The 23,242-nt window shown below is 37.8% G+C and overlaps 1 protein-coding gene across 4 annotated transcripts in view; it reads left to right on the top strand.

The window, feature by feature from the left end:
* The window catches only part of LOC107727099 (DENN domain-containing protein 5A-like), a 56,393-nt gene that overhangs the window by 5,782 nt on the left and 27,369 nt on the right, over positions 1 to 23,242 (top strand). For 2 of the 4 annotated variants that reach the window (XM_016536866.1, XM_016536864.1), the window contains exons 2-6: positions 10,266 to 10,337; positions 10,956 to 11,065; positions 13,367 to 14,039; positions 19,420 to 19,607; positions 21,754 to 22,068. In XM_016536866.1, coding sequence (XP_016392352.1) covers positions 10,266 to 10,337; positions 10,956 to 11,065; positions 13,367 to 14,039; positions 19,420 to 19,607; positions 21,754 to 22,068 — 1,358 coding nt within the window. The remainder of the gene's footprint in view (positions 1 to 10,265; positions 10,338 to 10,955; positions 11,066 to 13,366; positions 14,040 to 19,419; positions 19,608 to 21,753; positions 22,069 to 23,242) is intronic. The other 2 variants (XM_016536865.1, XM_016536867.1) reach the window with 2 other exon arrangements.

Here is a 23,242-nt window from a genome sequence, read left to right as displayed (position 1 = left end):
AAAAAATCAAAACGACGGTGGGGGGCGGTGCCACGGTAGGCAAATTACGTAACCGGTGTTGCGGCTTAACACCGGTATAACCGAAAACACCGTCTATCGCAGCAAGCCTAGATGTGACATACTTATACGCTTAGAGTATGCATACAGCTGCACAGCAAAGCATCCTCAATTCGATAGCTTATGCGAATACAGGTGCTTGACACATGCGTTCACATGTTGTTGTTCGATCTCTTCCTTTTCTTTTTCAACATTGCTTGTTGCAATAACTAGCTTGTTTGCTGGTAAATCGACAGGCATGGATTGTAAACTACAACAATGGGTTATAAAACTAAACACTTTCAATGATACTATGTTGTTGTGCGTATCACAGTAGTTTGGAAATGAAATGTCCAGTGAGTGGCACAAAAAGGCTCTATCACGTTTGGAAACAATGTATCACATACGCTAAACTCTACCATAGACCTAGCCAATAGTGTTAACAAAAGGAAACATAACATAACACGTTAGCTCAATCAACCATGCCGCTGTAGCTTGCGTCTACAAGTCTTTGAGCACTTTTATCATGGGTCTTGTTTGACTGATTTGGTACCCATTTGCTCTTCTTTGCAAGTGCAATGCTGTACCAGGTGCACTATCGAGCAAGTTTACATCAGAAAATCCATACATATAGCTGGTTACGTGATGCAAATATAAAAATGTATTAGTTTACAAATGCACAATGGTAAAAGTGTTTGGAGAGCTTAACATAATAATATGCAAGGAACCTCACATTATCATTAATCTATAGTCTGCCCCTGCATTTTTAATGTGTGTAAAAATTATTAAAAGTTGTTGGTTTTATAGTAACCAACCAGTGTTAATTTCAACTGGAAATTCATTGGAATTTTTTTTTTTAACCAATGAGCATATGTTGGTTTATTTTGTAGTATTGCTATTTGTAATTCACTACTCTTCAACACGGCATCTTGTACATAGATGTCAGGCCAGCACAAAAACATAATCAAGTTTCTTGCAGACACTTTCACCACTTTGAAATGTCAAAGAAATCCCTTTAGCAGCTACTCAAACAAGAAAGTTATTAAAACGTACTTTCATTTTAACCAAGAGGAAACCAAGGGGGCATCAAAACACATAACACATATATTCATAGAGTGCTAAAACTGTGTGTGAAGAAGGCATTGAATGTTTGCACATTCTCAGAGTCAGACTGCATAAATATTGTAAAAAAAAAAAAGCACATCTTCTGTAATGCAACTGATCAAATGAATGCTGGTAACTGGGGCTGCAGACTAACATACTTCTCTTCCCAACATAACCTGCCAGTAATAGATTACCTGCGATACTCATATTATTTATTTTGTTTAATTGGCTTTCTCATCCTCTGTCCAGCAGGAGTTCCAGAATGCTGCAAAGTTGGTGACAAAACCCTCTTTTATTCCCAATAACAGGGCACAGGGTGAGGGCTTCATTAGCATATGCATGAGAGGCCCTGCTGACAGAGCGTTTTGATTGGCTGGCTCACAGCCTGGGTGTACCGTCAGGCCCTCAGTACACTGAGGACAGGCAGCTGGGCTCGACACACACTCGCACACATACAGAGTAAAACACTGTCCCCCAGGAGTTCCCATGCACCCCCATCTCTTGAGTTCTTTCTCAATGACATTACTATGAAAGAGCACTCCTTTGAGCTCCTTGGACTCTGATTAGTCATTAATCTAGCGTGCATGATAAAGACGTTTTTAAGAGTGGCTTTACTGGATAATTTTTAAGCTTCCCTCTTCATTGAGAACACAATAACAAAACATCCATGTAAAGTCCAATTCTGTCTCACACAATTTAAAGATGTGTGACCGCTTAATTAAAGCCATTTTAAAACAGTCCAGCCCTAGCCATTTCATAGTACACCATGTAATTACAGAGATTAGCTACAATTGTCTTTAACCATGTATGTAGTTTGTTTGTTCCTGTGTAAAAATGAGCTCATGTCTTTCTTCCTGTTGGAGCAGAGGAACACAGCATTCTTAGCCTGCTGGTTTTAACCACGCTGTGTTGCTGAAGGGTTGCACTGCAGTAAAGGAAGCGCTGTTCACCAGTGATTCTCCACTGTGCCAATGGTCTTGATTTATTCTCCAACAATAAAATACCCCTACTACACCTGTACACCGCATCATAGGGTGCTTTTAGGAACAGTTAAAGTAGGCCTGGGCGATAAAACGATATCGATATTTATCGACGGTACACCGTCATCGATAACGATATAAAAATGTTCGATATAGCGCACGATATACACTGTAAAAAATAAGTGTAATTTTAACTGTACAATTTTGTAAAAACGCTACGGAAAAAAACTGTTAATAGGTTAACAGTAAGTTCCCGTACTATATACAGGGAAAAACTGTAAAATATCTAACCAGACATTTCATGTAATTTTACAGTAAAATGCTGTTAATTTTACAGTTTTTAGAAGTAAAAATAACAAATCAATGTATAATTTACAGTCAAAAACTGTAAACTGATATTCCCAGAATTCCCTGCATGACACTACACATTTGAAAGTATTTTGTTTAAATAATCATGGTTTTTTTTAAGTTTTTGTTATTAGTTATGTATATTTGGGCTTTATGTTACATCTTCTGTTGTTTAATGAAAGTTTAATGCATTATTTAAGTATCATGTGTGTTACCATGATGGTGTTTTGTGTTTGCATGAATGACTCTGTGCACCGTCTATATATTAGTATATACTTCTGCTTGTGGCGAAGCTACTTGTGATGAGCTTTGATTCTTCATGTGGCTTTCTCTTTTACCACCTGCATTATTATGGTGGTTGTCAGTATGTTAAAGGTACAAAACAGATTTTAATAGCAGTGTGCATTGAATTTACTGGTTTACATTAAAATTTTCTTGTTTATAAATTACAGTTTTATGTTGTAAAATTTACAGTTTTTGGCCGTAAATGTGGTAGTCGAATTTAAAATAAACATTTGCATTTGAATGCAAAAATGGTACAATCGAATGTTAGGAGTGCGGCAGGGAGCGTCATCATTGGTGCGCGAGATGCGGTTATGATGATAATAAGTGACGTTGCATTTTAATGTTTTGTTAGTCTAGCCCACGAGACGCGCCGCTGCTGTGTTATTCGTTCAAAATATTAGAGAAATATAGTAGCTCAATGCGTACAAGATCTTGATTAGGTTAAAACCGAAACCAAGCCATTCACACAGACCGCATATTCAGCACATTTTTAGACGGACAAATATGACTGCTCCACTCGCGTCTCATGCAAGAGATGCAAAGAAAGTCATGCAAAGTTAAAACAGTTTTAACGTTTAGAAAACGCGACGCGAATTTGTGAAGGTTTATTTCATTTCACTGCGTCTCATATGTTTTTAAATGCAATCTGTGTGATCGGCGATTTGGCTCTTTGTATTTGGCTAAGCAATGCATAAACACATGACGCTGTTTTGTTCATAATTGTTTATGCAGTTTACAAAATTATATTTGATTTATATATGTTAATTTAGACGTTATGCACGTTTTTATAGACAGTTATTTGAATTGACAATTAATGCGCTGCATTATTTTGCTCATTATTTTGCTTTGGATGCTTTTCCGGGCAGTGTTGCCAAGTCTGTGGTTTTCGCGCAAAATTGGGCTACTTTTACACTGTTGCTGCAGGTTGTTCTTTAGTTTGCAGGTTAAAGTGAGCTCCCCTGGAATGGGATTCTGACAGAGGGGAAAAACCATGGAAAAAATGCGATTGGGCTAGTTTTGATTAGCAGTTGGACTGTTTCATTGACCTGAGAAGTGACAACCCTGTTTTTTGGTCAGAACCTTGGGTTGTTTTACCAAGTGTACAGTGTAAATGCAGATATCAGGCATGGGCCACTTTTAAATGAAGATGTACTCTGATCATCAAAAAATAAGATATAGTCAACAAATCGGAATTGGGCATCAATACATACAGTGTAAATGTGTCCAAAGTTACACTAATTGTTCTATATTTTCTAATATAAGATGATGCAACTTTAAGTAACTGAATGTTTCCATTTGTTGAAATAAAAAATAAGCCAATATTTCAGTGAGTAAAATAGGAGAATTGGTTAAGAAAAACATCTGCAAGACATTGCAAGTTACCCTGAACTTACATACAGTAATGGTAACAAATGAGTAGATTTTGAGCGCAGTAAGCAGAAAACAATGAAACATCAAGGGAAATAGACAAGAGGCAGCTTGGGTTTGGTTTGGACTTAGTGAACTTTTAAAATATGCGGGGGTTAATTTTCACAGGAAAACGTCATCTGCCATCTGTTACTCCTCTTCTCTGAAATTCATTTGCTCTCTTTGTGCCCCTGTCTTTGCTCACACATAGATGTAGGCTACCCACTATCTCTCTCTGTCTGGGCTCCACATTCATTTGACGGCATCGCGCTGCAAGGATCAACATTGTGTCATCACATCAACTCCAGTCCAATTATTCAATAGCAGAGGCGTTCATGCCTCACTTCACAAATGATCATCTAATGCATAACCAATCTGTCATTTCTCATTCTTAAATACCCAGGTTTGGGTATTTCTTTTCAATATTTTCCTGCAGCTGTGTGGATTAATAGTCAAAGCGCTCTATGCTGTTAAAATCATGCTATTGGGCTCGTTTAGGAATATTAACTCTGTAAACCCTGACAAATAATAGTCTGAAAATTTTTTTTTTCATTTATTTATTAATGGAACAGTTTATTGATCCTTTACACAAAATTTTTAAGTTTGCATATGTGTTTTTTTCAATACCATATTTGATACATCTTTTATAGCTCATATAGTATTATATGAGAATATGGACTTGAGGATGAAAGAACACCTACATTTTATTCATAGGCCCAAAATGAGCAAAAATATGCAATTTGGTGCAGTTGCTGATATGATGCAATTCTTACCAGATTGTAAATCAATCAGATCTTTATAGCAGTGTATAACAAGAAAGATGTTATTTAAGTTTTATGATCAAAGCTCTGTAGTTTTTATTGTGGGGCAAAACATATAATGCAATACGGTACAATGATAATTGAGAGATGAACATTCCTCAAAAGTCTGATGATATGTACATTTTAACATGACATTATTCTAAAAAAGTATGTATGGATAATCAAGTAAACCGAAATTGCTTCAGTCCAGCAAGTATTCATCTTGAAATATTACTAACAAAATAAAATGTATTCTTACATTTACGTTATAAAAATCATTTGAGATTTTACAGTATAAAAACGTGTTCCAAAAATGTTACTAAAAGGCCTTTTACTTGCTAAAAAAGCATAACGTATCAATCAGACAACAGAAGCCATAATAGATCGTGTACAACAGGTTTTTCAGCAAAGTTTTGATCAAGCTGATAATTCAGAGGCCTTAGAAATTTGCCTGTCAAATGTGGTACAGTAGGCTTTATAGGGTTAAGGTAGTTCTTTCCTGTCTGAAGTGGGCGTCACTAAAGAGCTCTCCTCCTCTCAGAGCTCATGCATTCACGTCAGGCCTGTAGCCTCTGGCTGTTCTCTGGCCAACAGACGCAAAGCTTTCAGCCACCATACACAAGTACTTTATAAGATAAGCTTTGTCTCTTCCCTCATAGCCTAGAAACATAGAAACAGTTTGAGTACTAATCCATTTTTCCTTCCAGGGTTGAAAAGTCCAACTTTTTCCTATATCAAATTAAAAGCATTTTTTTTCAGATATTTAAAGTCACCGTAAATATCACTATGCATAAATGAAATCACTATTGCATCAAATTGCAGCAGTCAGCAAACGCAGTGATCCACTGATCAAGTCCTGGTGGAAATAAATCAAGTCCTCTCCTACATGTATTTTTTTTTTAATTCAAGAAACCGTTTCAATCAGATATACGGCACAAAAAGAAAAAGACAACTTCCATTTCATGCACTTCAACATGTATTTATCAAATATTGGTAAGGTATAGGTTAAATTACAATGGGGCAGAAAGAAAAATGTGAACAAATGTAGTTTGTATTAGCCAAAACATGGGTGTTTCCATTGTATAGGACGGTGTGGTTTGTTGAACCACTTATTTTAATGTGGTTGATTTGTTATCTATCTGCTCTTTCCCAAATGCAGTCAGAAAAAAGGTCTGATTTGTTTTCTAAAGCGCTGACCTTTCCGAAAACCACAGCGTCTTGTCACCTTATTAGACAGTGTGTTTTCCCCCTCCGCATCATATCATGGTTTCTCACGGCTCTGATGCTCTTTGTGAAAGTACCAAAGCATTTTACAGGGGTCATTTCATGAGGAATCAACTTTTGAAAAAAATTCCAAACAGAATAATATCTCACTTTTTTGTGAATCAAATTTTAGAGCTGTTTTATAACAAATAAAATCATGGTGTATGGGCTCCAATCAGCAGCAAATACAAAACAAAAAAAAATAGAAATAAACTTATAGAAAGGTTGAACCACTAAGAAACATTGAGGATATATTTGGGGCCCTGTTGTGGTTTGAATCTGGCCCCCTTTGCCTCTTGTAGTTGAGTACTTTTGCTGTTTGGTTTGTTTGGTTTGTTTACAGCAGCGGTGCTTCTCACCTTGGCCTTATTGATCTGTTTGCAGTTCATAATATCTAATGCTTGTTTGCTGTCGACAAAATGATGAGCGTTTAGTTTTTCATTGGCTTCATTGCCGTTGGCTCATCCTCACTTGAACTCGGGCCTTTTGTGCTGACAGTCCCATGACTGAAACAAATCATGTGTGAGGGGCTGGCAGAGAATTAACAAGGCAGATGAACCATGACGAAGTCTTTTCATTCATCAGAGCTGATTGCTTTTCTCCACTCTGCCCGCCTCTGCGTGTGGCACTGCCTCTGAATTCATGCTTAGGTTATTAGAGAGAACATGGAAGGCCTTCCCATGAATCTTTATGAGATGATCACTCATATTGTTAGTTTCATGTGGAGATGGATACTGGTGACCACAATTTGCTTGCAGTACCTTTTATATAAGGATTTGTCTAAGTGAAATAATACTGGGCTTAATATGGTTAACATTCTGAGTTAGATGTTCTTCCATAATGCATATAAACGAAATATTTTATGCTTGACATCGGGTGTCTTTGATAAATTATAATAAATTGTTCAATAATGGTACTGTAAAATCATATATTTTTTTACTAAATTGGTTTCGGTTAATGCCAAAGTTTTTCAATGTAGAATTTTGAGTGATCCAGAATTTCCATAATTCCAAAATTTTCAATATGTTTTTACTCTGAAAAATTAGCAAAATGGAAATTCTGCAAGAATTTTTCCCCCCATATTACTTCAACCATTTTCCTTCCTGAAATTAGGCTCAAATTTTATTTAAAAAATGTAAAAAAAAAATAAAAAAAAGCTTTAGGAGTGGTTCCATAAAATGTAGCTTTTTCAGCTTTTTTGTTTTTCATTTACATATAGTGTCAACTTATACATTTGTATTTTTTTTCATTGGTAAATTAAAAGCATTGTTGCATAACTTTTATTTATTGATATGGTTGGGATTGTATCTAATTGAACCGCAAGTAGGGATGAAAACCTACCAAATTTCTTAATGGCTGCATAACCACTTCAAATTTGCGTTCAATTTTGAATAATGTAGTGATCTGTCATCAATTGTTATTGCATACATGTCACACTGTATGAGATGTTAGTCTCACCATATACCGTATTGTCCCGAATATAAGACGATATTTTTTTCTTGGAAATACATCTGAAAAAACGCGGTCGTCTTATATTCAGGGTCTAGATTTTGACATGTCAATAATACACCCACAACACTAGGTGGCGCCAAATACGCATAAAACGAGTGTGCCATGAAATACGTAATGTAATGTGTGTTGTAAAGATCGCGAGTAAAAACAAAAGGAAAAGAAAACCTTACAGCTGCATGAGTTGTGACTGTCATGTTAGCCTGATGGCACCAAACTCCCTTTGTGATTTTAAAACGTAAGACAGTACCCAGATTTGAAGATCTGGGTACTACAGTAAGATTTAACTTCTACTGTTAATAAGATTTTGGTAGGCTACTATTAGATGGATAGCCTAAATGTCCTAATTCAGATGGGCTACCGGTTTTATTTTTTTTTAATGGTATATCAAAAAGTGTATATTTTTTAAATGTGATTGTTGGTACATTTTACCAGTTTTTACCATACTTTCAAAACAAAAATTAAAATAGAAAAAATATGCAATATGAAAATAATTGAAGACAAAATGTGTTTTACTGAGAAAAAACAAGATTTGTTTTTTAAAAAGTCTTTTTCCAAAAGGTACATCTGGAAAAAGGGGGGGTCGTCTTATAATCAGGGTCGTCTTATATTCGGGCCAATACGGTAATAATAATGTATTATCCTAGTATTATTGTTTTAAAGATAGATAAATGTATTAAAAATGTAACAAATCTCAGTATCATTAAGCATAAAAACATCTTGTTTGGGTCTTTTGGACTGAATTATATTGAAGGGAAAGCAGAAGCTTAAAAGCATCCTCATAATATTTTATATTACACAACATATGCCAGTCAATCTCAACTAATGCCAGTGTTTTTCTTAAAGGTCATGATGAATAAAAAGAATGTATTATTTCATCCAGGAAAAGGATGAGTAGTTTTATTCCTATTCTCAACTTAGTCTTATATTTCAATATTTTACACATATTATAAAGAAGTTGAGTGGAAAGAGAACAAGAACCTACATGGGAACAAGATTGTCATGGAAAAAGACAGATCAGAAACATTAATAAAGACAATCCATAATTTAGCAACATGCTATATATTGCAGCATGTTGTAATATTATGATTGTGATGTTGTCTCTGGTGGTTCCTTGTAGCTTGACACTGTCAGTGTTTAAACCAGCCCAGCAGCCTCTAGTGTTTGTGTTGGTTAATTCCACACATTCCTGGTCTTCTCCCTGTAGTGATCCCAGACTGGTGAAACCACCGGGTTTGATTTGTTACTTGTCCTTTAAATGCCACACAAAGAATCCATGAACTCTTCAAACACATGGCATCCCTAAAGATTGGTGACAAATAAACACGTTCTTACCCTCCGCTTACACCTGAACACATTCCTCAGGGAAATATCCCTCAGAGACAAGTCTGTTCTTGTTGCATCAAGACTGTATTGTTCATTGTCTGAGGCAGATCAGTTAAATATCTTACACTTTCTCTGATATGGAAGCTGAAAAGCTTTAAATGAGTCAGTTTTTACTGTGTGGGCAGCAGAGGAGAGGAAAACACCTGTGACATTCATGTGCACGCACACCGCCTTCAGTCTCAGTTGTTTCAACATGCTGTGTCTAATGTGTGTGACAGCAAGCAGAACTTCTCAAAACCGAAATTACACAGTCAATCTGTAGAATCTGTGACCAGGAAAGGGAGTTAACATCTCTGCAACAATGGACAGAATGCAGAGGAATTTAATAGAGGGGTTTCAAGACATTTCTAAAGGAATTGTCCACCAAAATGAAAGTTTGGTGAAAATGTACTCACCCTCAGGCCATCTAGGATGTAGATGAGTTTGTTTCTTCATCTGAACTGATTTGGAGAAATGTAGCATTTCGTCACTTGCTCACCAATAGATCCTCTGCAGTGAATGGGTGCCGTCAGAATGAGAGTCCAAACAGCTGATAAAAATATGACCCCACTCCAGTCCAACAATTAACTGTTGCTTCCGGCTAACTTAGGAGTCAATAATATTGCTTTCTTCAGTGATAAATTTGACTCGTTTGAATCAGGAGAGAATTATGCACAGCTCAAGCACCGTTTATAAGCAAAAACAATCCAAAACAATTCTAATCAAATATGTTGGTGGATTTTGGGTGGACTGTTTCTTTGGGTTGACATGGTGTTGGAAAGCATTTAAAAAGCAACATGCAAATGACTAAAGAAATCCATGTCAAATACTTTTTTTTTCTTTTTAGCGATTTATTGTTTGTACATTTTACCAAAGATTTAAACATGAAATCAAATACTTTTATGTGTATATTTATGTATTATTTTAAAAGTGATTTATTGATTTATTATTATTGTTTTGTGACAATTAACTACGATATAAATATTACTTTATTTTGTCATTAATAAATTGATAATTTATTCCTTAATTTAATTTTTAAGCAACACTCCTTGTCCTCCATAATGAACTTCAAGAAGTGCCCTTAATGGTGTTTTCTATGAGTAATAAGTGAAGATTTCTCATCCTCCTTATGTAAGTGATTAATTGCACTGTTGTATCTTTTGTGTAGCTTTATGCCAGTATATACAGGCTACTAAATTCAGAGATGTTGGCAGAGGAAATTTGGCGAGTGCAAATGCAGGTAACCACCCCCATCCCCCAATATGCTCTCCACTCCTGCAGTCAATGCTCCTGTTTGTATCACAATCAACCACAGCTTGGCCTGTGCCCGCTAACCTTTAACCTTTCCATGCACCTATTTCACAGCACCGCTGTTTGCTCATGTGTGAGAAGGCTGCGTGGTCGGGTAGCGTGGGATCACCTTTCTTCCCGCCCTTTCCCCCCTCAACACCTTTTCCTCTTCCTCTCTCAGCAGCAGCAACTTATTAGCACTCCAAACTGTTTGTCAGCCACTGCTTGGTGAACTTTCGCCAAGGTTCGTTTGGTGGGCTGTAACTCCTTCACTTGGAATGATTTTCGAGGCACGTCTTTTCCACGCGTTGCAACACTTTTCTGCTTCAACTGTTCTAGCACTTTTGGCTTTGACTGGGTTTGATTTCTGTTTTCTTATGTTTTTCGCAACTATCTAAACAAATGTCTTCTTCCAGAAATTGTTATATATATTTAATGTTAAGATATACACCAATATCACTTTTTTGTCATGTGATTTTCTTGAATTGCCATGAAGGTTTGAGGATGATTGCCAGATAAGCCAGATTTTTCTTTCCTCTTTCTTTTTCTCTTTCTGTCCGAATCTCAGGTGAGAATTTTGAGCAGAGTCCACTTCGGAGAACTTTTAAATCTAAAGTTCTAGCGCACTATCCCGAAAATGTGGAGTGGAACTCTTTTGACCAGGATGCTGTGGGCATGGTGAGTGACACACATAGAGGTCTACCAATATAGGCTTTTCAAAAACTAGTTCTAATTTTTAGAAAGCAGGGTGGCCACCAGCAAGTAAAGTGAAAATTTGCGATAGTTTTGCAATATAATAATAGCTTTGATGCAAAACACCTTTTAAACTACCTATTGTACATGTCAAGGACTATATGAGACTGAAAATATTTGAAATTGAACAACTGTCAATCAATCTTTTGATTTAATGATTCAAAGACTCGCTCTATAATATTCAGAAAGACACTTACTGGTTGCCACATACTGGAAAAATAAGGTAACTTGCAGAAAGAGTCATTAAATTAATCAGTGAATGAACAAGTTGTCGATTCCACTCCAACCTTTAAAGCAACAGTTCACCCAAAAATGAAAATTACCCCATGATTTACTCACCCTCAAGTCATCTTAGGTGTATATGACTTTCTTCTTTCAGATGAATACAATCGTAGTTATATTTAAAAATGTCCTCGCTCTTCCAATCTTCATAATGGAAGTGAATGGGTGTTGAGAGTTTGAAGTCCAAAAAGTGCATCCATCCATCATAAAAAGTTCTCCATACGGCTCTGGGGGTGCGTTTGTGTAAGAAAAATATCCATAATAACCCCCCGGGGCCATGTGGAGTACTTTGTATGATGGATGGATGCACTTTATTGGACTTTAAAATCTCAACACCCATTCACTGCCATTATAAAGCTTGGAAGAGCCAGGACATTTTTAAATGTAATTCTGAGTGCATTCGTCTGAAAGAAGAAAGTCATATACACCTAGGATGGCTTGAGGGTTAGTAAATCATGGGGTCAATTTCTATTTTCGGTGAACTGTCCCTTTAAGGCCCAGGTATGCTTCATATTCTGTGTTCCACTTTGTCTCACGCTAATCATGCAAGCCTTTCAAAATATGCATTTTTGACCATGAGCATGGATAGATGTGGCTAGTGGATCGTATTTTTTCAAGCACTCATATCAGAAGCTGTTTTTTTGTGCAAGGACAACAGCAGACTGTGCTACTGATGAAAATTACATCACGCAGACATCCGCAAACCGGCTCTTAGAGCAGACGGACAATTCCTGATTCCTCAAAATTGCAAAAATTTGATTATTTTTGGGATCCACACCAATCCCTCCAGTATCTTTACCCTGTCATAAAGCAGGAAGGCTCTTGAGGTGGTGTTGTGGGTCATGCCTAACAACGCCCTTTTGCCAGTCTATATTTAGAATATAGCACAGCGTCCTGCAATGTATCGCTTAAATATATCATATATGATATATTTAACTGTTTAATTATTTCCCTGTCAGCATTTCTAAAAAAAAAAGTTGCCAGCTATCACCTGCATTTTTGATCATTTTCACAAAATGTTCACGGTCCCTAGAATATTTCATTGTGTGAATATCTGAACATGCAATATGTCAAAAGAAAGAACAGAGCATGTGCTTTTAAACAAAACAAACCGTTTTCTTCTAGCTTCATGCATTTTTATCAATACTTGAATGTAAGCAAGTTTCATAAAAAAGAGCAACATTTTGAGCAAAAAGCTGAGAAAATGGCTTTGTTGTAAAACACTACATCTGGATTGGATTCAGAGTGATGATCAAAATGATGGAGTAGATACTTCCATCAACACCCCCAAGCTTGCACGGTCTGATACCACTTCCTGACTCAACATTTCATTCAGTAACGTTGGGCAGTTTTGATTTATATGCTGTTTAATGTTTGATGATCGTGCTATTTTGCACATGCATCTTCTACTTACATATGCGATCACTCTTTTTGCTGCTTCTTCACTGTGTTTTGATCCGGCTATTCAATACTATTTCAGAAGATGTGTAATAGCGCCTCCTACCATATAACAGTGAAAACGCGAAAAGTCAGAAAATTCTGTCAATGCAGGGAAAGTGTTAATGATAGCATTTGAAATGTAATAAATATGCTAAAATACACTGTTTTCAATGTTTGAAAACAGAAAATATTGCACTCTCCAGATGTCTGTTAATTGTCCAAACAAGTCACTTAATATGCATGGGTGCTATATAGCAGTGGTTCCCAAACATGTTCCTAAAGGCCTCCCAGCAGTGCACATTTTGCATGTTTCCTTTGTCTGACGCACCCATTTCAGGTCTTGGAGTCTCTACTAAATGTGCAGTCTTGGGGAGCGTCCAGGAACATGGTTGGGAACCACTGCTATATCGGTCTATCAGGTCTATCGAAGTGGCTCAAATTAAGGGAACTTGTTGAAGATCTTTTTAATGTACTTTTTAAAGATCTTTGTTGTTTCCCCCACAGCTCTGTATGCCAAAGGGCTTGTCCTTCCGCACCCAGACAGACATCCGCAAGCCCCAGTTCCACTCTTTCATTATCACGAGAGAGGATGGCTCCCGAACCTACGGCTTTGCCCTCACCTTCTTCGAGGAGGTGACCAGCAAACAGATCTGCAGTGCCATGCAGACGCTCTACCACATGCACAATGCAGAACAGTACGACATCTTGCACACTCCACCCACACCTCGCAGTCCAGAAGACACCCGTCCCACCCCTCAACAACTGCACGCTGCTCCCTCCTTGTCTCGGCTGCAGCGTTTCAACTCCTACGACATCAGCCGAGACACACTGTATGTGTCCAAGTGCATCTGTCTGATCACACCCATGGCCTTCGCCCAGGCCTGCAGAAGGGTTCTGGAACAGCTGCACCAGGCTGTCACCTCGCCTCAGCCCCCGCCGCTGCCGCTGGAGAGCTACGTCTACAACGTCCTCTACGAGGTCCCGCTGCCGCCGGTCGGGCGTTCTTTGAAGTTCTCGGGCGTATACGGGCCTGTGGTGTGTCAGAGACCCAGCACGGCTGAGCTGCCCCTCTTTGACTTCCCCCTGCAGGAGGTGTTTGAGCTGCTAGGTGTGGAGAACGTGCTACAGCTCTTCACCTGTGCACTATTGGAGATCCAGATCCTTTTGTACTCGCAACGTGAGTAACTATCGCTCATACTTCTGTAGATCTAATGCCTGTTTAGTATTAATCTCAGCGTCAGACAAATTCCACTGAAAAATGGCAAGGGGTTTCTCAAAACGGCAAGCTCTAATCTGATTGTATGGTTTTATGCAATTTCTAGGAGGTAAAGTGTCTGCAGGAAATCTGTGTTGCCAGACTGCTCCTATGAGTTCTTGTAAGGAGAAATTGGATTTGACAAAGCTACCAAGATTTGTGGTGCCTTTTAAAGATGCCCAACAGTGTTTTGGGTTTAGACACTTGGGGCCCTTTCAAATACCTGGCGCAATGCGGCGCCAGGCGCGACGCAAGTGTTTTTTGCTAGTTTCAACCCGACGCAGTTGTCATTTTCATGTCCCGCGCTTTTTGTTATTTAAAGAGCGCGTTAGTAATATGTGCCTATAGGCGGGTGCACAACGCGTGTACACTTTGCTTATTACACAAACAGGGATGCGCAGCAGCACACAAACATTTTTAAGATGTACATAAAGGACATAAAGGATTAAAATGTAAAAGATTATTATTGTGTACATAAATATAAAAATGCTTACATGTCATAATGGATAGTCTTTGCATGTATCAGAATTACGCGCACGAGCAGATCCGAGAAGCGTTCAGTTTTTCCGCTTGTAAATTCCGCCATGTAAATAGCGAATCCGCCATGGCGCGAGCGCAACTGGCTTTTAGAGGGAATGGGAGATGAGACTCTAATTGGTTTATGGCACGTTACGCCCAAAACACACCCATTACTCATTAAAAGAATAGGGACAACCCTTTTAAACAATGCGCCCGGCGCGCCGGCCATTTTTCCATCCTTAAACTAGCAAAAGTGGATTCGGACATGCCCTAAACGCAATTGCGCCGTCACTTTAGACCATGCGCTTAGATCGTTAAAATAGGGCCTTTAGTAGCTCACATGTAAACACCAGTTACCAAATGTTGGGGGCCTATCATGTCAGCCAGATGGCCCCTTCCTGTTTAAACGGGTCGTTCTTGGCCAGAAGAGTAAAGTGTACCAGACTACTGATGAAATTCAAAATTCTGACTGATTAATGAGATTAGCTTATTAGTTAAAACTTCAGTTTTGTTGGTGCCGACATATTGTGCCATTGCGTCCCGAGTTCGAGTCTGTCTACCGTTTGTCCTATCAAAATAAAGGTAATAAACATTAAAAAAAAATTCTGTTTTGACTCACAGATACTATTGTTGTGGGTATTTGTTTACAAAACCTAGTAAGCTGCCTACATAGACAGCATTTGATGTGAAGTCTGTTCTAAAGAGTTAAATTATACCTATACTAAATTGAAGATTTTTTAAACAGTGTTTGGGTGTGTTATGTATTTTTATGCTAAGTGGAGTATCGTGTTAGCATAGCATGTGCTAATGTAAACATGCTAACTTCAAATGTTGATGGAATACATATACATAGAGTTAGGGTTGCAGAGGATCTGAAAACTGTTGATAAATTTAGAAAACTTTCTAGAATTTTTGGAAAGTTTCAGGAAATGTACCATCCCTTTGCAACCCTACATATAATACATGACTACTTTTGAATGATTGTCATTGGAGAAAAAAATCAGTTTGTAATTGTGTAGTTACAGTATCTGCCAGCAGTGGCTGACTGTTGATGCTAACTAACCAAACCTTGACCCTCTGCATACCACTGACTAACAAGAACAACTAATTCTGGTTTATGGCTGCAATGTAAGTTAAAGGCTATGGCTGTTTTATTCAATATGTCCCATACAGCTTGCTGTTTAAATAGGACATATAATAGGAAAACCTCATCAAGGTTCTATAAATTGTTAACGACTTGGCTGTAATTTGCTCAAAGTCATAAATCATTGTTCTTAATCATCCAAAGTGAGTAAACGCAGAGACTTTAATTTAGTAAACGCTTTTTGACATAAATTAGTATTGCTCTTTGCTGCCAACTTACACCAGCTTTTTCAAATTAAAGCTGATTTAAATCTGATGGCCTTAACCTAACCTAACCTAACAGAGTTCTGAATGAATGCCATGCAAACATTGATTTGAGCTCATTTTCTTGATTTTTGGCTTGTTCGGTTTAGTACAGGCTGGTTTTAGACGAGAGAATAAACAGGCGGTTATATTGCAGTGTACTGCGACATGCTCTTTCTCTCTTTTCACACTCTCTCTCCATCTCAGTGTCCGTGTGAGCTCATCTTAGCGCTTTGTTCTCTCTCGTTCTTGTCAAACTCACAGCCCACCCTTTTCTCAGAAACACCTGGTCGTTTGCAAATTAAACTCAAAGCTTTCTGTGGAGTATTTAAGCGAATACGTTTAGAAGTTGATTAAAATTGTAGCAACTGAGTCTTTGGTGTTTGTCATTGCCATATGCTTGAAGTTTTCGTAAAAATTTTACAGTATCTCTCACAATATGTCAAAATATCATTATTATATTTATGAAAATGTCACTTACATGTACTCTCTTTGATTTACATGCTAAACGCAATATAATTGGCAGTGTTTCCTGCTGGAAATCCTCAGCAGGCCATTTTAGATTGAATTTAAAGCAGCATGGGAAGATTGTTTTGCAATTCTGTGGCAGATGTGCTGATTGGATCAATTACACCAACAAGGAAGAGCAAATTACAGGAGGCAACTACAAAGCGACAGGGGGCTGGGTGCATGCATTGCTGTGGTGTTGCTTAGCAACCGTCCTCTGGATAAGGAGGATGGTGGTGATGCAGCATAAATATGATTGGCTGGAAATGACATCATCCCTTTCTGTATCCAGAAGGCTTGTGCTTGTAGCGAAATGTTTGTGGGCAGTGAGAAAAGGACTTGATGTCATTAGATTGAGCGTCCGCACACACACAGCAGGGTGTTAGTGCTAAACAACAAGATAGCCTACGTTGCTCTATAAATAACAGGCACATTTGTAGAATATATAAATACCCTGGCCCTTTCCCAGGTACGTGAATCCTTGAGACGGGCATCTGCTGCTAGATCAATGGATGTTTGCCAGTTACTGCTCATTTCCCTATATAGACTTCTGCCTCAGTGCAGGACAGTCAATTAGCATTACATGCTATCTGATGTGAAGATTTTTACTTGAATTAATATATTATTATAACTTAATGAAACATGATATTAATTCATATTAAATAATATTCAATTGTTTAAAATATTTACATTTATGAAAGCACATTTTCTTTAGGTAAAATTAAGTAAACATTAAATTTAATTAATTTAAATTAGATTTTAAATAAAATATTATTATATTATATTATTAATATACAAATGAGTAATGCAGGTTTTTTGGGGTACCTCTAGTCTCGCGTAGCCAGACCTTCAGACTGACGGCTGAAGGTCTGGAATCCATGGCAGCTTTCATTGGCCAAGGCCCGCCCATGAGGCCGTTTGACCGACATGTCAAACAAACAATCACAGTTCGTTTCGGGGCGTGGAAATGTCGGCACAATAACAGACCGGTGCGTAAAACTCTCGGACGTATTTGAAAGATTCTATGCTGCGAACTTTAAATATTTCACATACTTTTGAAACTCCCAGCGTTTAGTTGATCCTGATAAGCGCTCGTCGTCACAGTTGTAAACACGACGGCTTTCTTCTTTCGTGAGGGGGTTTGGCAGCACGGCATCTTTGTTTCCAGACGGAACGTTAAAGAACGCGACACACACTTCTTCCGGAAATCCTGTAGAATTCAACCAATCCGATGACGACTTCGACACTCCTGAAGTGTTTCCACTTTTGTGTCCCATATGCATCAGACGTTTAGCCAACGGTCCGTGGGCGTGACGTCTGAGGCTGAGACTAGGGTACCTCTGACTCTTGCTGATTTTCATTATGATGAATCTGTGACAAAAAAATGGGGTAGGATTTACTTGATGTAAAACAGTTTTCACTCTGAAATTGCTGATCAGTGTCACAAATAATTACAAAGAAATGAAATTGTGACATTTACTAGCAATTTCTGAGTTTCCTTGAAGCTTTTTTCCAAGTAAATTCTACACCAATGTTTTATCAGTGTGTGGGATGTTAGGACTGTGTGTGTGTGTGTGTGTGTGTGTGTGTGTGTGTGAATAGGCCTTTTGTTGTTATTCAGGGTGCTTAGAGGCTGGTTTAGTATTCTTGTCTCTCTGACAGTCGTGACACCCTATGGGACTGCAGGGTGGAGACCATAACAAAAAAATTGCGCATTTTGTCTGGATTTTGTGTGTATGAGAATAATATGTAATATATCCTCTGTGATATTTTTATTTGTAAATGCCCACTTGAGAATGCATTGTGTGCCAGTCACTTAAGAAGCACACAAATTTAAGCATTTCTACAATACCCAAATGCGTGAATGCCAAGAACATTATCACACACACACACACACACACACAAAATTACAGTACTGAAAATCGAAAAATGGAGTAAAGAAAGACTGTTGATTTTCATTAAGAGCAGTCGTGCAGTTAAATGTATAGTTCAGTCATGAAACTCTAGATGGCGCAGGCTGACGGGTTGTTAACGTAACTGATGATATTCAGAGAGTTAAACAACTTGGCACAAGCTGATTGGTTCATGCTGCATATGCAGCCAATGAGCCTACTGCCTTGCATTTATATGGCTGGCTAGCATTCACTTGAGATTCCTGCGCTTTCAGGGTTTCTCTGAAACCCTCCACCTTCCCTAGCTCCACCTGTATAGATCTGCTATGGGTTATTTTTAGGGGTGCTCCGATTGATCGCCCACCGATCACTATCGGCCGATAATCACGTTGGGATGATTGATCGGCGGTCTCTAAAAGGCCAATCTCAAAAAAACGATCTCAAGCTGATGACGCTACCGTGAGAGGTTTGGCACAACATGCCGTGGCACCGTCTCAGTCTCTGTCCGGCGTGGGTGAAATAATTATAATGAATATAGATAATAAGGTACTCAGCTTCATATTTCTTCATTAAATAACTTATAAAGTAATTTGAAAACCTTGTGTGAGACGTAATTTCACAAACGGCCTGAGTGAATCACCGCGCTCTCAAAATACGCAAATGGCTTCAAATCACCACATCGCGTCTGTTTATTGGCGAACTGCACGCTGCACAGTTGACACAGGAATTGTCACTTGCACAATCGAGGCAGTGTCACATCGTCACTAAAGTTAATAAATTGCATTTCTTTTTAATTCTTGCCAGTGTTTATCCATTCAGCGCTCGCGCGCTCTCTTGGAGACCGTGCGCTCTTGCACACTCGCAGCGCAAACACATAATACCAGGTTCACATTACTCCGTTTGCAGTGCGTATGCGGTGCATATTTTTTCCGCGCTCATGTTAACGGATTAATAAAGCATGCACACTGAGTGACGTGTCTGAATGTGTCTCTGTCCAGATTACCAGCGGCTGATGACGGTAGCGGAGAGCATCACAGCATTAATGTTCCCCTTCCAATGGCAGCATGTGTACGTGCCTATCCTGCCCGCTTCACTGCTCCACTTCCTGGACGCTCCTGTGCCCTACCTCATGGGTCTGCACTCCAACGGCCAGGATGACCGCACCAAGCTGGAACTTCCCCAAGAGGTGCGTGACACACACTCACTCCCAGAGAACCGACTCATCCTGCGATTTGGTACAGGATGATGTCATGTGGTTTTATTAAAGAATTAGTGCTGCAGCCTTATAGGTGGTGATCATCATAGTCTGTCTGGCCTCACACGCATCCCAGTTAAAGAAAAGACTCATGCTTAAATCTCATTAGGTCATGCGTCAATATCACCCGGCCGTTAGATATTTCTGGTAATTAGGCTGAAATCCTAATTCTACCCAATTAAAAGAGATATATATATAAATGTATATTTATGATTTTTAAAATGTTTTTGATAGTCTCTTATGCTCACCAAGACTGCATTTATTGGATGAAAAATACAGTAATATTGTGAAATATAATTACAATTTAAAATAACTGTTTTCTGTTTTACTATATTTTAAAATTTAAATTTATTCATGTGATGACAGCTGAATTTTCGGCAGCTTTTACACTAGTTTTTAGAGACACGTGATGCTTCAGAAAACATTCTAATATGCTGATTTGGTGAATTATTATTCATATTAAAGGGTTAGTTCACCCAAAAATGAAAATTCTGTCATTAATTACTCACCCTCGTGTTGTTCCAAACCCGTAAGACCTTTGTTCATCTTCGGAACACAAATTAAGATATTTTTGATGAAATCTGAGGGCTCTCTGACCCTCCCATAGACAGCAAGGTAACTACCACGTCCAAGGTCCAGAAAAGAACCAAGATGATCGACAAAGTAGTGCGTGTGACATCAGTGGTTCAACTGTAAAGTTACGAAGCTACGAGAATACTTTTTTTGCGCAAAGAAAACAAAAATAACGACTTTATTCCACATTTTCGTCTCTACTGCATTACTTGTGGACGTGCGTTCACGACAGTATCATGACGCAGTAGAGACGAAAATGTGGAATAAAGTCGTTTCTTTGCGCAAAAAAGTATTCTCGTAGCTTCGTAATTTTACAGTTGTCACACGGACTACTTTGTCGACCATCTTGGTACTTTTCTGGACCTTGAATGTGGTAGTTACCTTGCTGTCTATGGGAGGGTCAGAGAGCCCTCAGATTTCATCAAAAATATCTTAATTTGTGTTCCGAAGATGAACGAAGGTCTTACGGGTTTGGAACAACACGAGGGTGAACTCGTGAACTTTTCATTTTTGGGTGAACTAACCCTTTAATAATAAGAATGGTGTAATATTTGTTTTTTGTGTGTTTTCGGGATTTTTTGATCAATAGAAAGCTCAAAAGAACAGCATTTATTTGAAATAGAAAAATTTCCTAACAATAACAATGTCAATTTCATAATATCTTTTAGATATTATGTTAGTAAAATAATGTTAGTTTAATAATATATCTACCATATATAGCTATACTACCATGGAAGTATGAATGTTACTGTAAAACGCATACTGGAGTGTATTTTTCAGTGTCTAGAATAATAATATCTCCCTTTAATATACCCTTCTGGTCTTCTTCATCTCCCTACTGAGATGTGACTGAAACAATATTGGTAAAACCTTTTGTAGGAAAACAATCTCTATGACCTTGCTCACTGATGAGATATGCACTCTTTCCTTGATCTTACCTGAAAAGCAGCAGTAAAAAGTCTGCTCTTCATGTGGAGTTCCTTTTAGAGTAAATCTTCTATCAAACATTTGTCGGCAACACTGCCACTTTTCTTCTTTTAGTGCTTATGAAAGAAATCGGTGGCACCAACCTGCAGGGAGAGCAAGCTCTCTGATGTATAACTGCAATGTGCCATTTTTAAAAAATGTGCTGTGGCTGCATCCTGGTACAATGATGAGAACCATATAAAAACATATTTTGACAATGCAATAGTCATGGGGTACTGTTATATATCAAAGGTACGTCAAAGAATACCATGGTGCATAGTAGTGCAAATTTGGTACCTTTTTGTTAGTGTGCATTCCTATTTGTACCTGTTTGTAAATGTATAAAATTGTCAAACCTTGTCATTTTTTTATATGAGTATATAATTCTCAACTGAGCATCATTGGTTTGTTAATTTGTCCTCTAGTGGACAGAGATGAAAGTCAGTGTTACCACATTGTTCATAATCTCTTACAGAAATTTCTGTTACATAATCTCATAGATCAATATTTGTAATGAAATAACTCTTGTACCCTTCAGGCCAACCTTTGTTTTGTCGATATTGACAACCACTTTATCGAGCTACCTGAGGACCTGCCTCAGTTCCCCAACAAGCTGGAGTTCATCCAGGAGATCTCGGAGGTTCTGTTGGCGTTTGGCATATCTTCAGAGGCAAACCCACAGTGCAGCGAGGGCCAGGCCAAGCGCAGGGGCTTCCGCTCGGGTGACATGGCCTCTGACAAGCGCAACGGCAACCTGGCCGGCTCGCCGCTCAACTCGTACTTGCTGAGAGAAAACCAAACCATAGCTCGTCTGCAAGCGCTGGTCAAGAGGACTGGAGTCAGTCTGGAGAAGGTGAGCATGGGAATGAGGACACAAAGTACGTGTCTGTTTTAAGTACTAAAACAGTCTTAATTAGGGTTCTTTAAAAAGTTTGATATGGTTTTTAAAAGGAATTCTGTGTTTATAGCTAGCAGGCAAGCGAATAAACATGTGCAGTGTTTGATTATCACACTGATTGGTATCCACATTAGGATAACATAACGGACTTGGAAGGGACGCGACATAAAAATGAGTAAAGCACTGTTTATTGCACTGTTGCTTGTGGGAATAGCATGATTAAAGCATAACCAGAATTTTATCCAGAACATAACCAAAATTTTATTCCCCTAAAAAAAAAAAAAAAAAATCAGATCTCAAAATGATCATTTAAACTACTTCAGACCTCAAGCACTAAGTGCTTTAAAAAAAGCTCTCCGAGATGTAAAAAAACATCCTTAAAAAATCCACCAAGTTCTTGTTGTATGTTGTATCTCAATTCACATACTTATTCTACACGTTAAAAGTATGTAATTTTCTTGTGATGGGAAGTATGTAATAAGACAGTATAGCAGTACCATCATAAAATTAAGGATTATTATTGTATTACACTAATGCATTCATGTAATTATTGTTTTACATTGATGTAAGTACACAAGTCAGCAAAATATATTACACTGTTCTAGTGGTTTTTGGATATTTTAATAAAAAAATCGTACATATTGTGCCTTTAATGTAAGTTATGCCAACAACCCCCTTGTCACCTACTGGTAGTGTCTGCATCAGAATTCATTAACTCATTATTACCTAACTAATGCAAGGGGTTGTGGACAATATTAATCCAAAAGGTAAGCATTTTAATTTATCGTATTTTTACGATTTTAGTATTATTTAGTATAATTATCATTTTCTTAACTTGGATAATATTTATGACAGATAGTATCCAAACAAGTGTAAGTGAATGTGTTTCTTTAAATGCATTTTGCTATGCATTACTAATGCATTATTCTTTCTTTCTTTCTTTCTTTCTTTCAACAAACTAAGCAAAAAGTAAAATAAATAAATAAATAAAAACAATTATAAACTATATATATACATATATGTGTGTGTGTGTGTGTGCATATATATATATATATATATTTAAGAAAAATATGTTATGTTTATATATTAAATATATTTATATATAATATAAAATATAAGAATATAAATA

The sequence above is a fragment of the Sinocyclocheilus rhinocerous genome, unplaced genomic scaffold (assembly GCF_001515625.1).
Source record: "Sinocyclocheilus rhinocerous isolate Xijiao unplaced genomic scaffold, SAMN03320098_v1.1 scaffold35, whole genome shotgun sequence".
NCBI lineage: Eukaryota > Metazoa > Chordata > Actinopteri > Cypriniformes > Cyprinidae > Sinocyclocheilus > Sinocyclocheilus rhinocerous.
The sequence above is the reverse complement of the archived record's forward strand: the minus strand, read 5'-3'. Positions and strand labels throughout refer to the sequence as shown.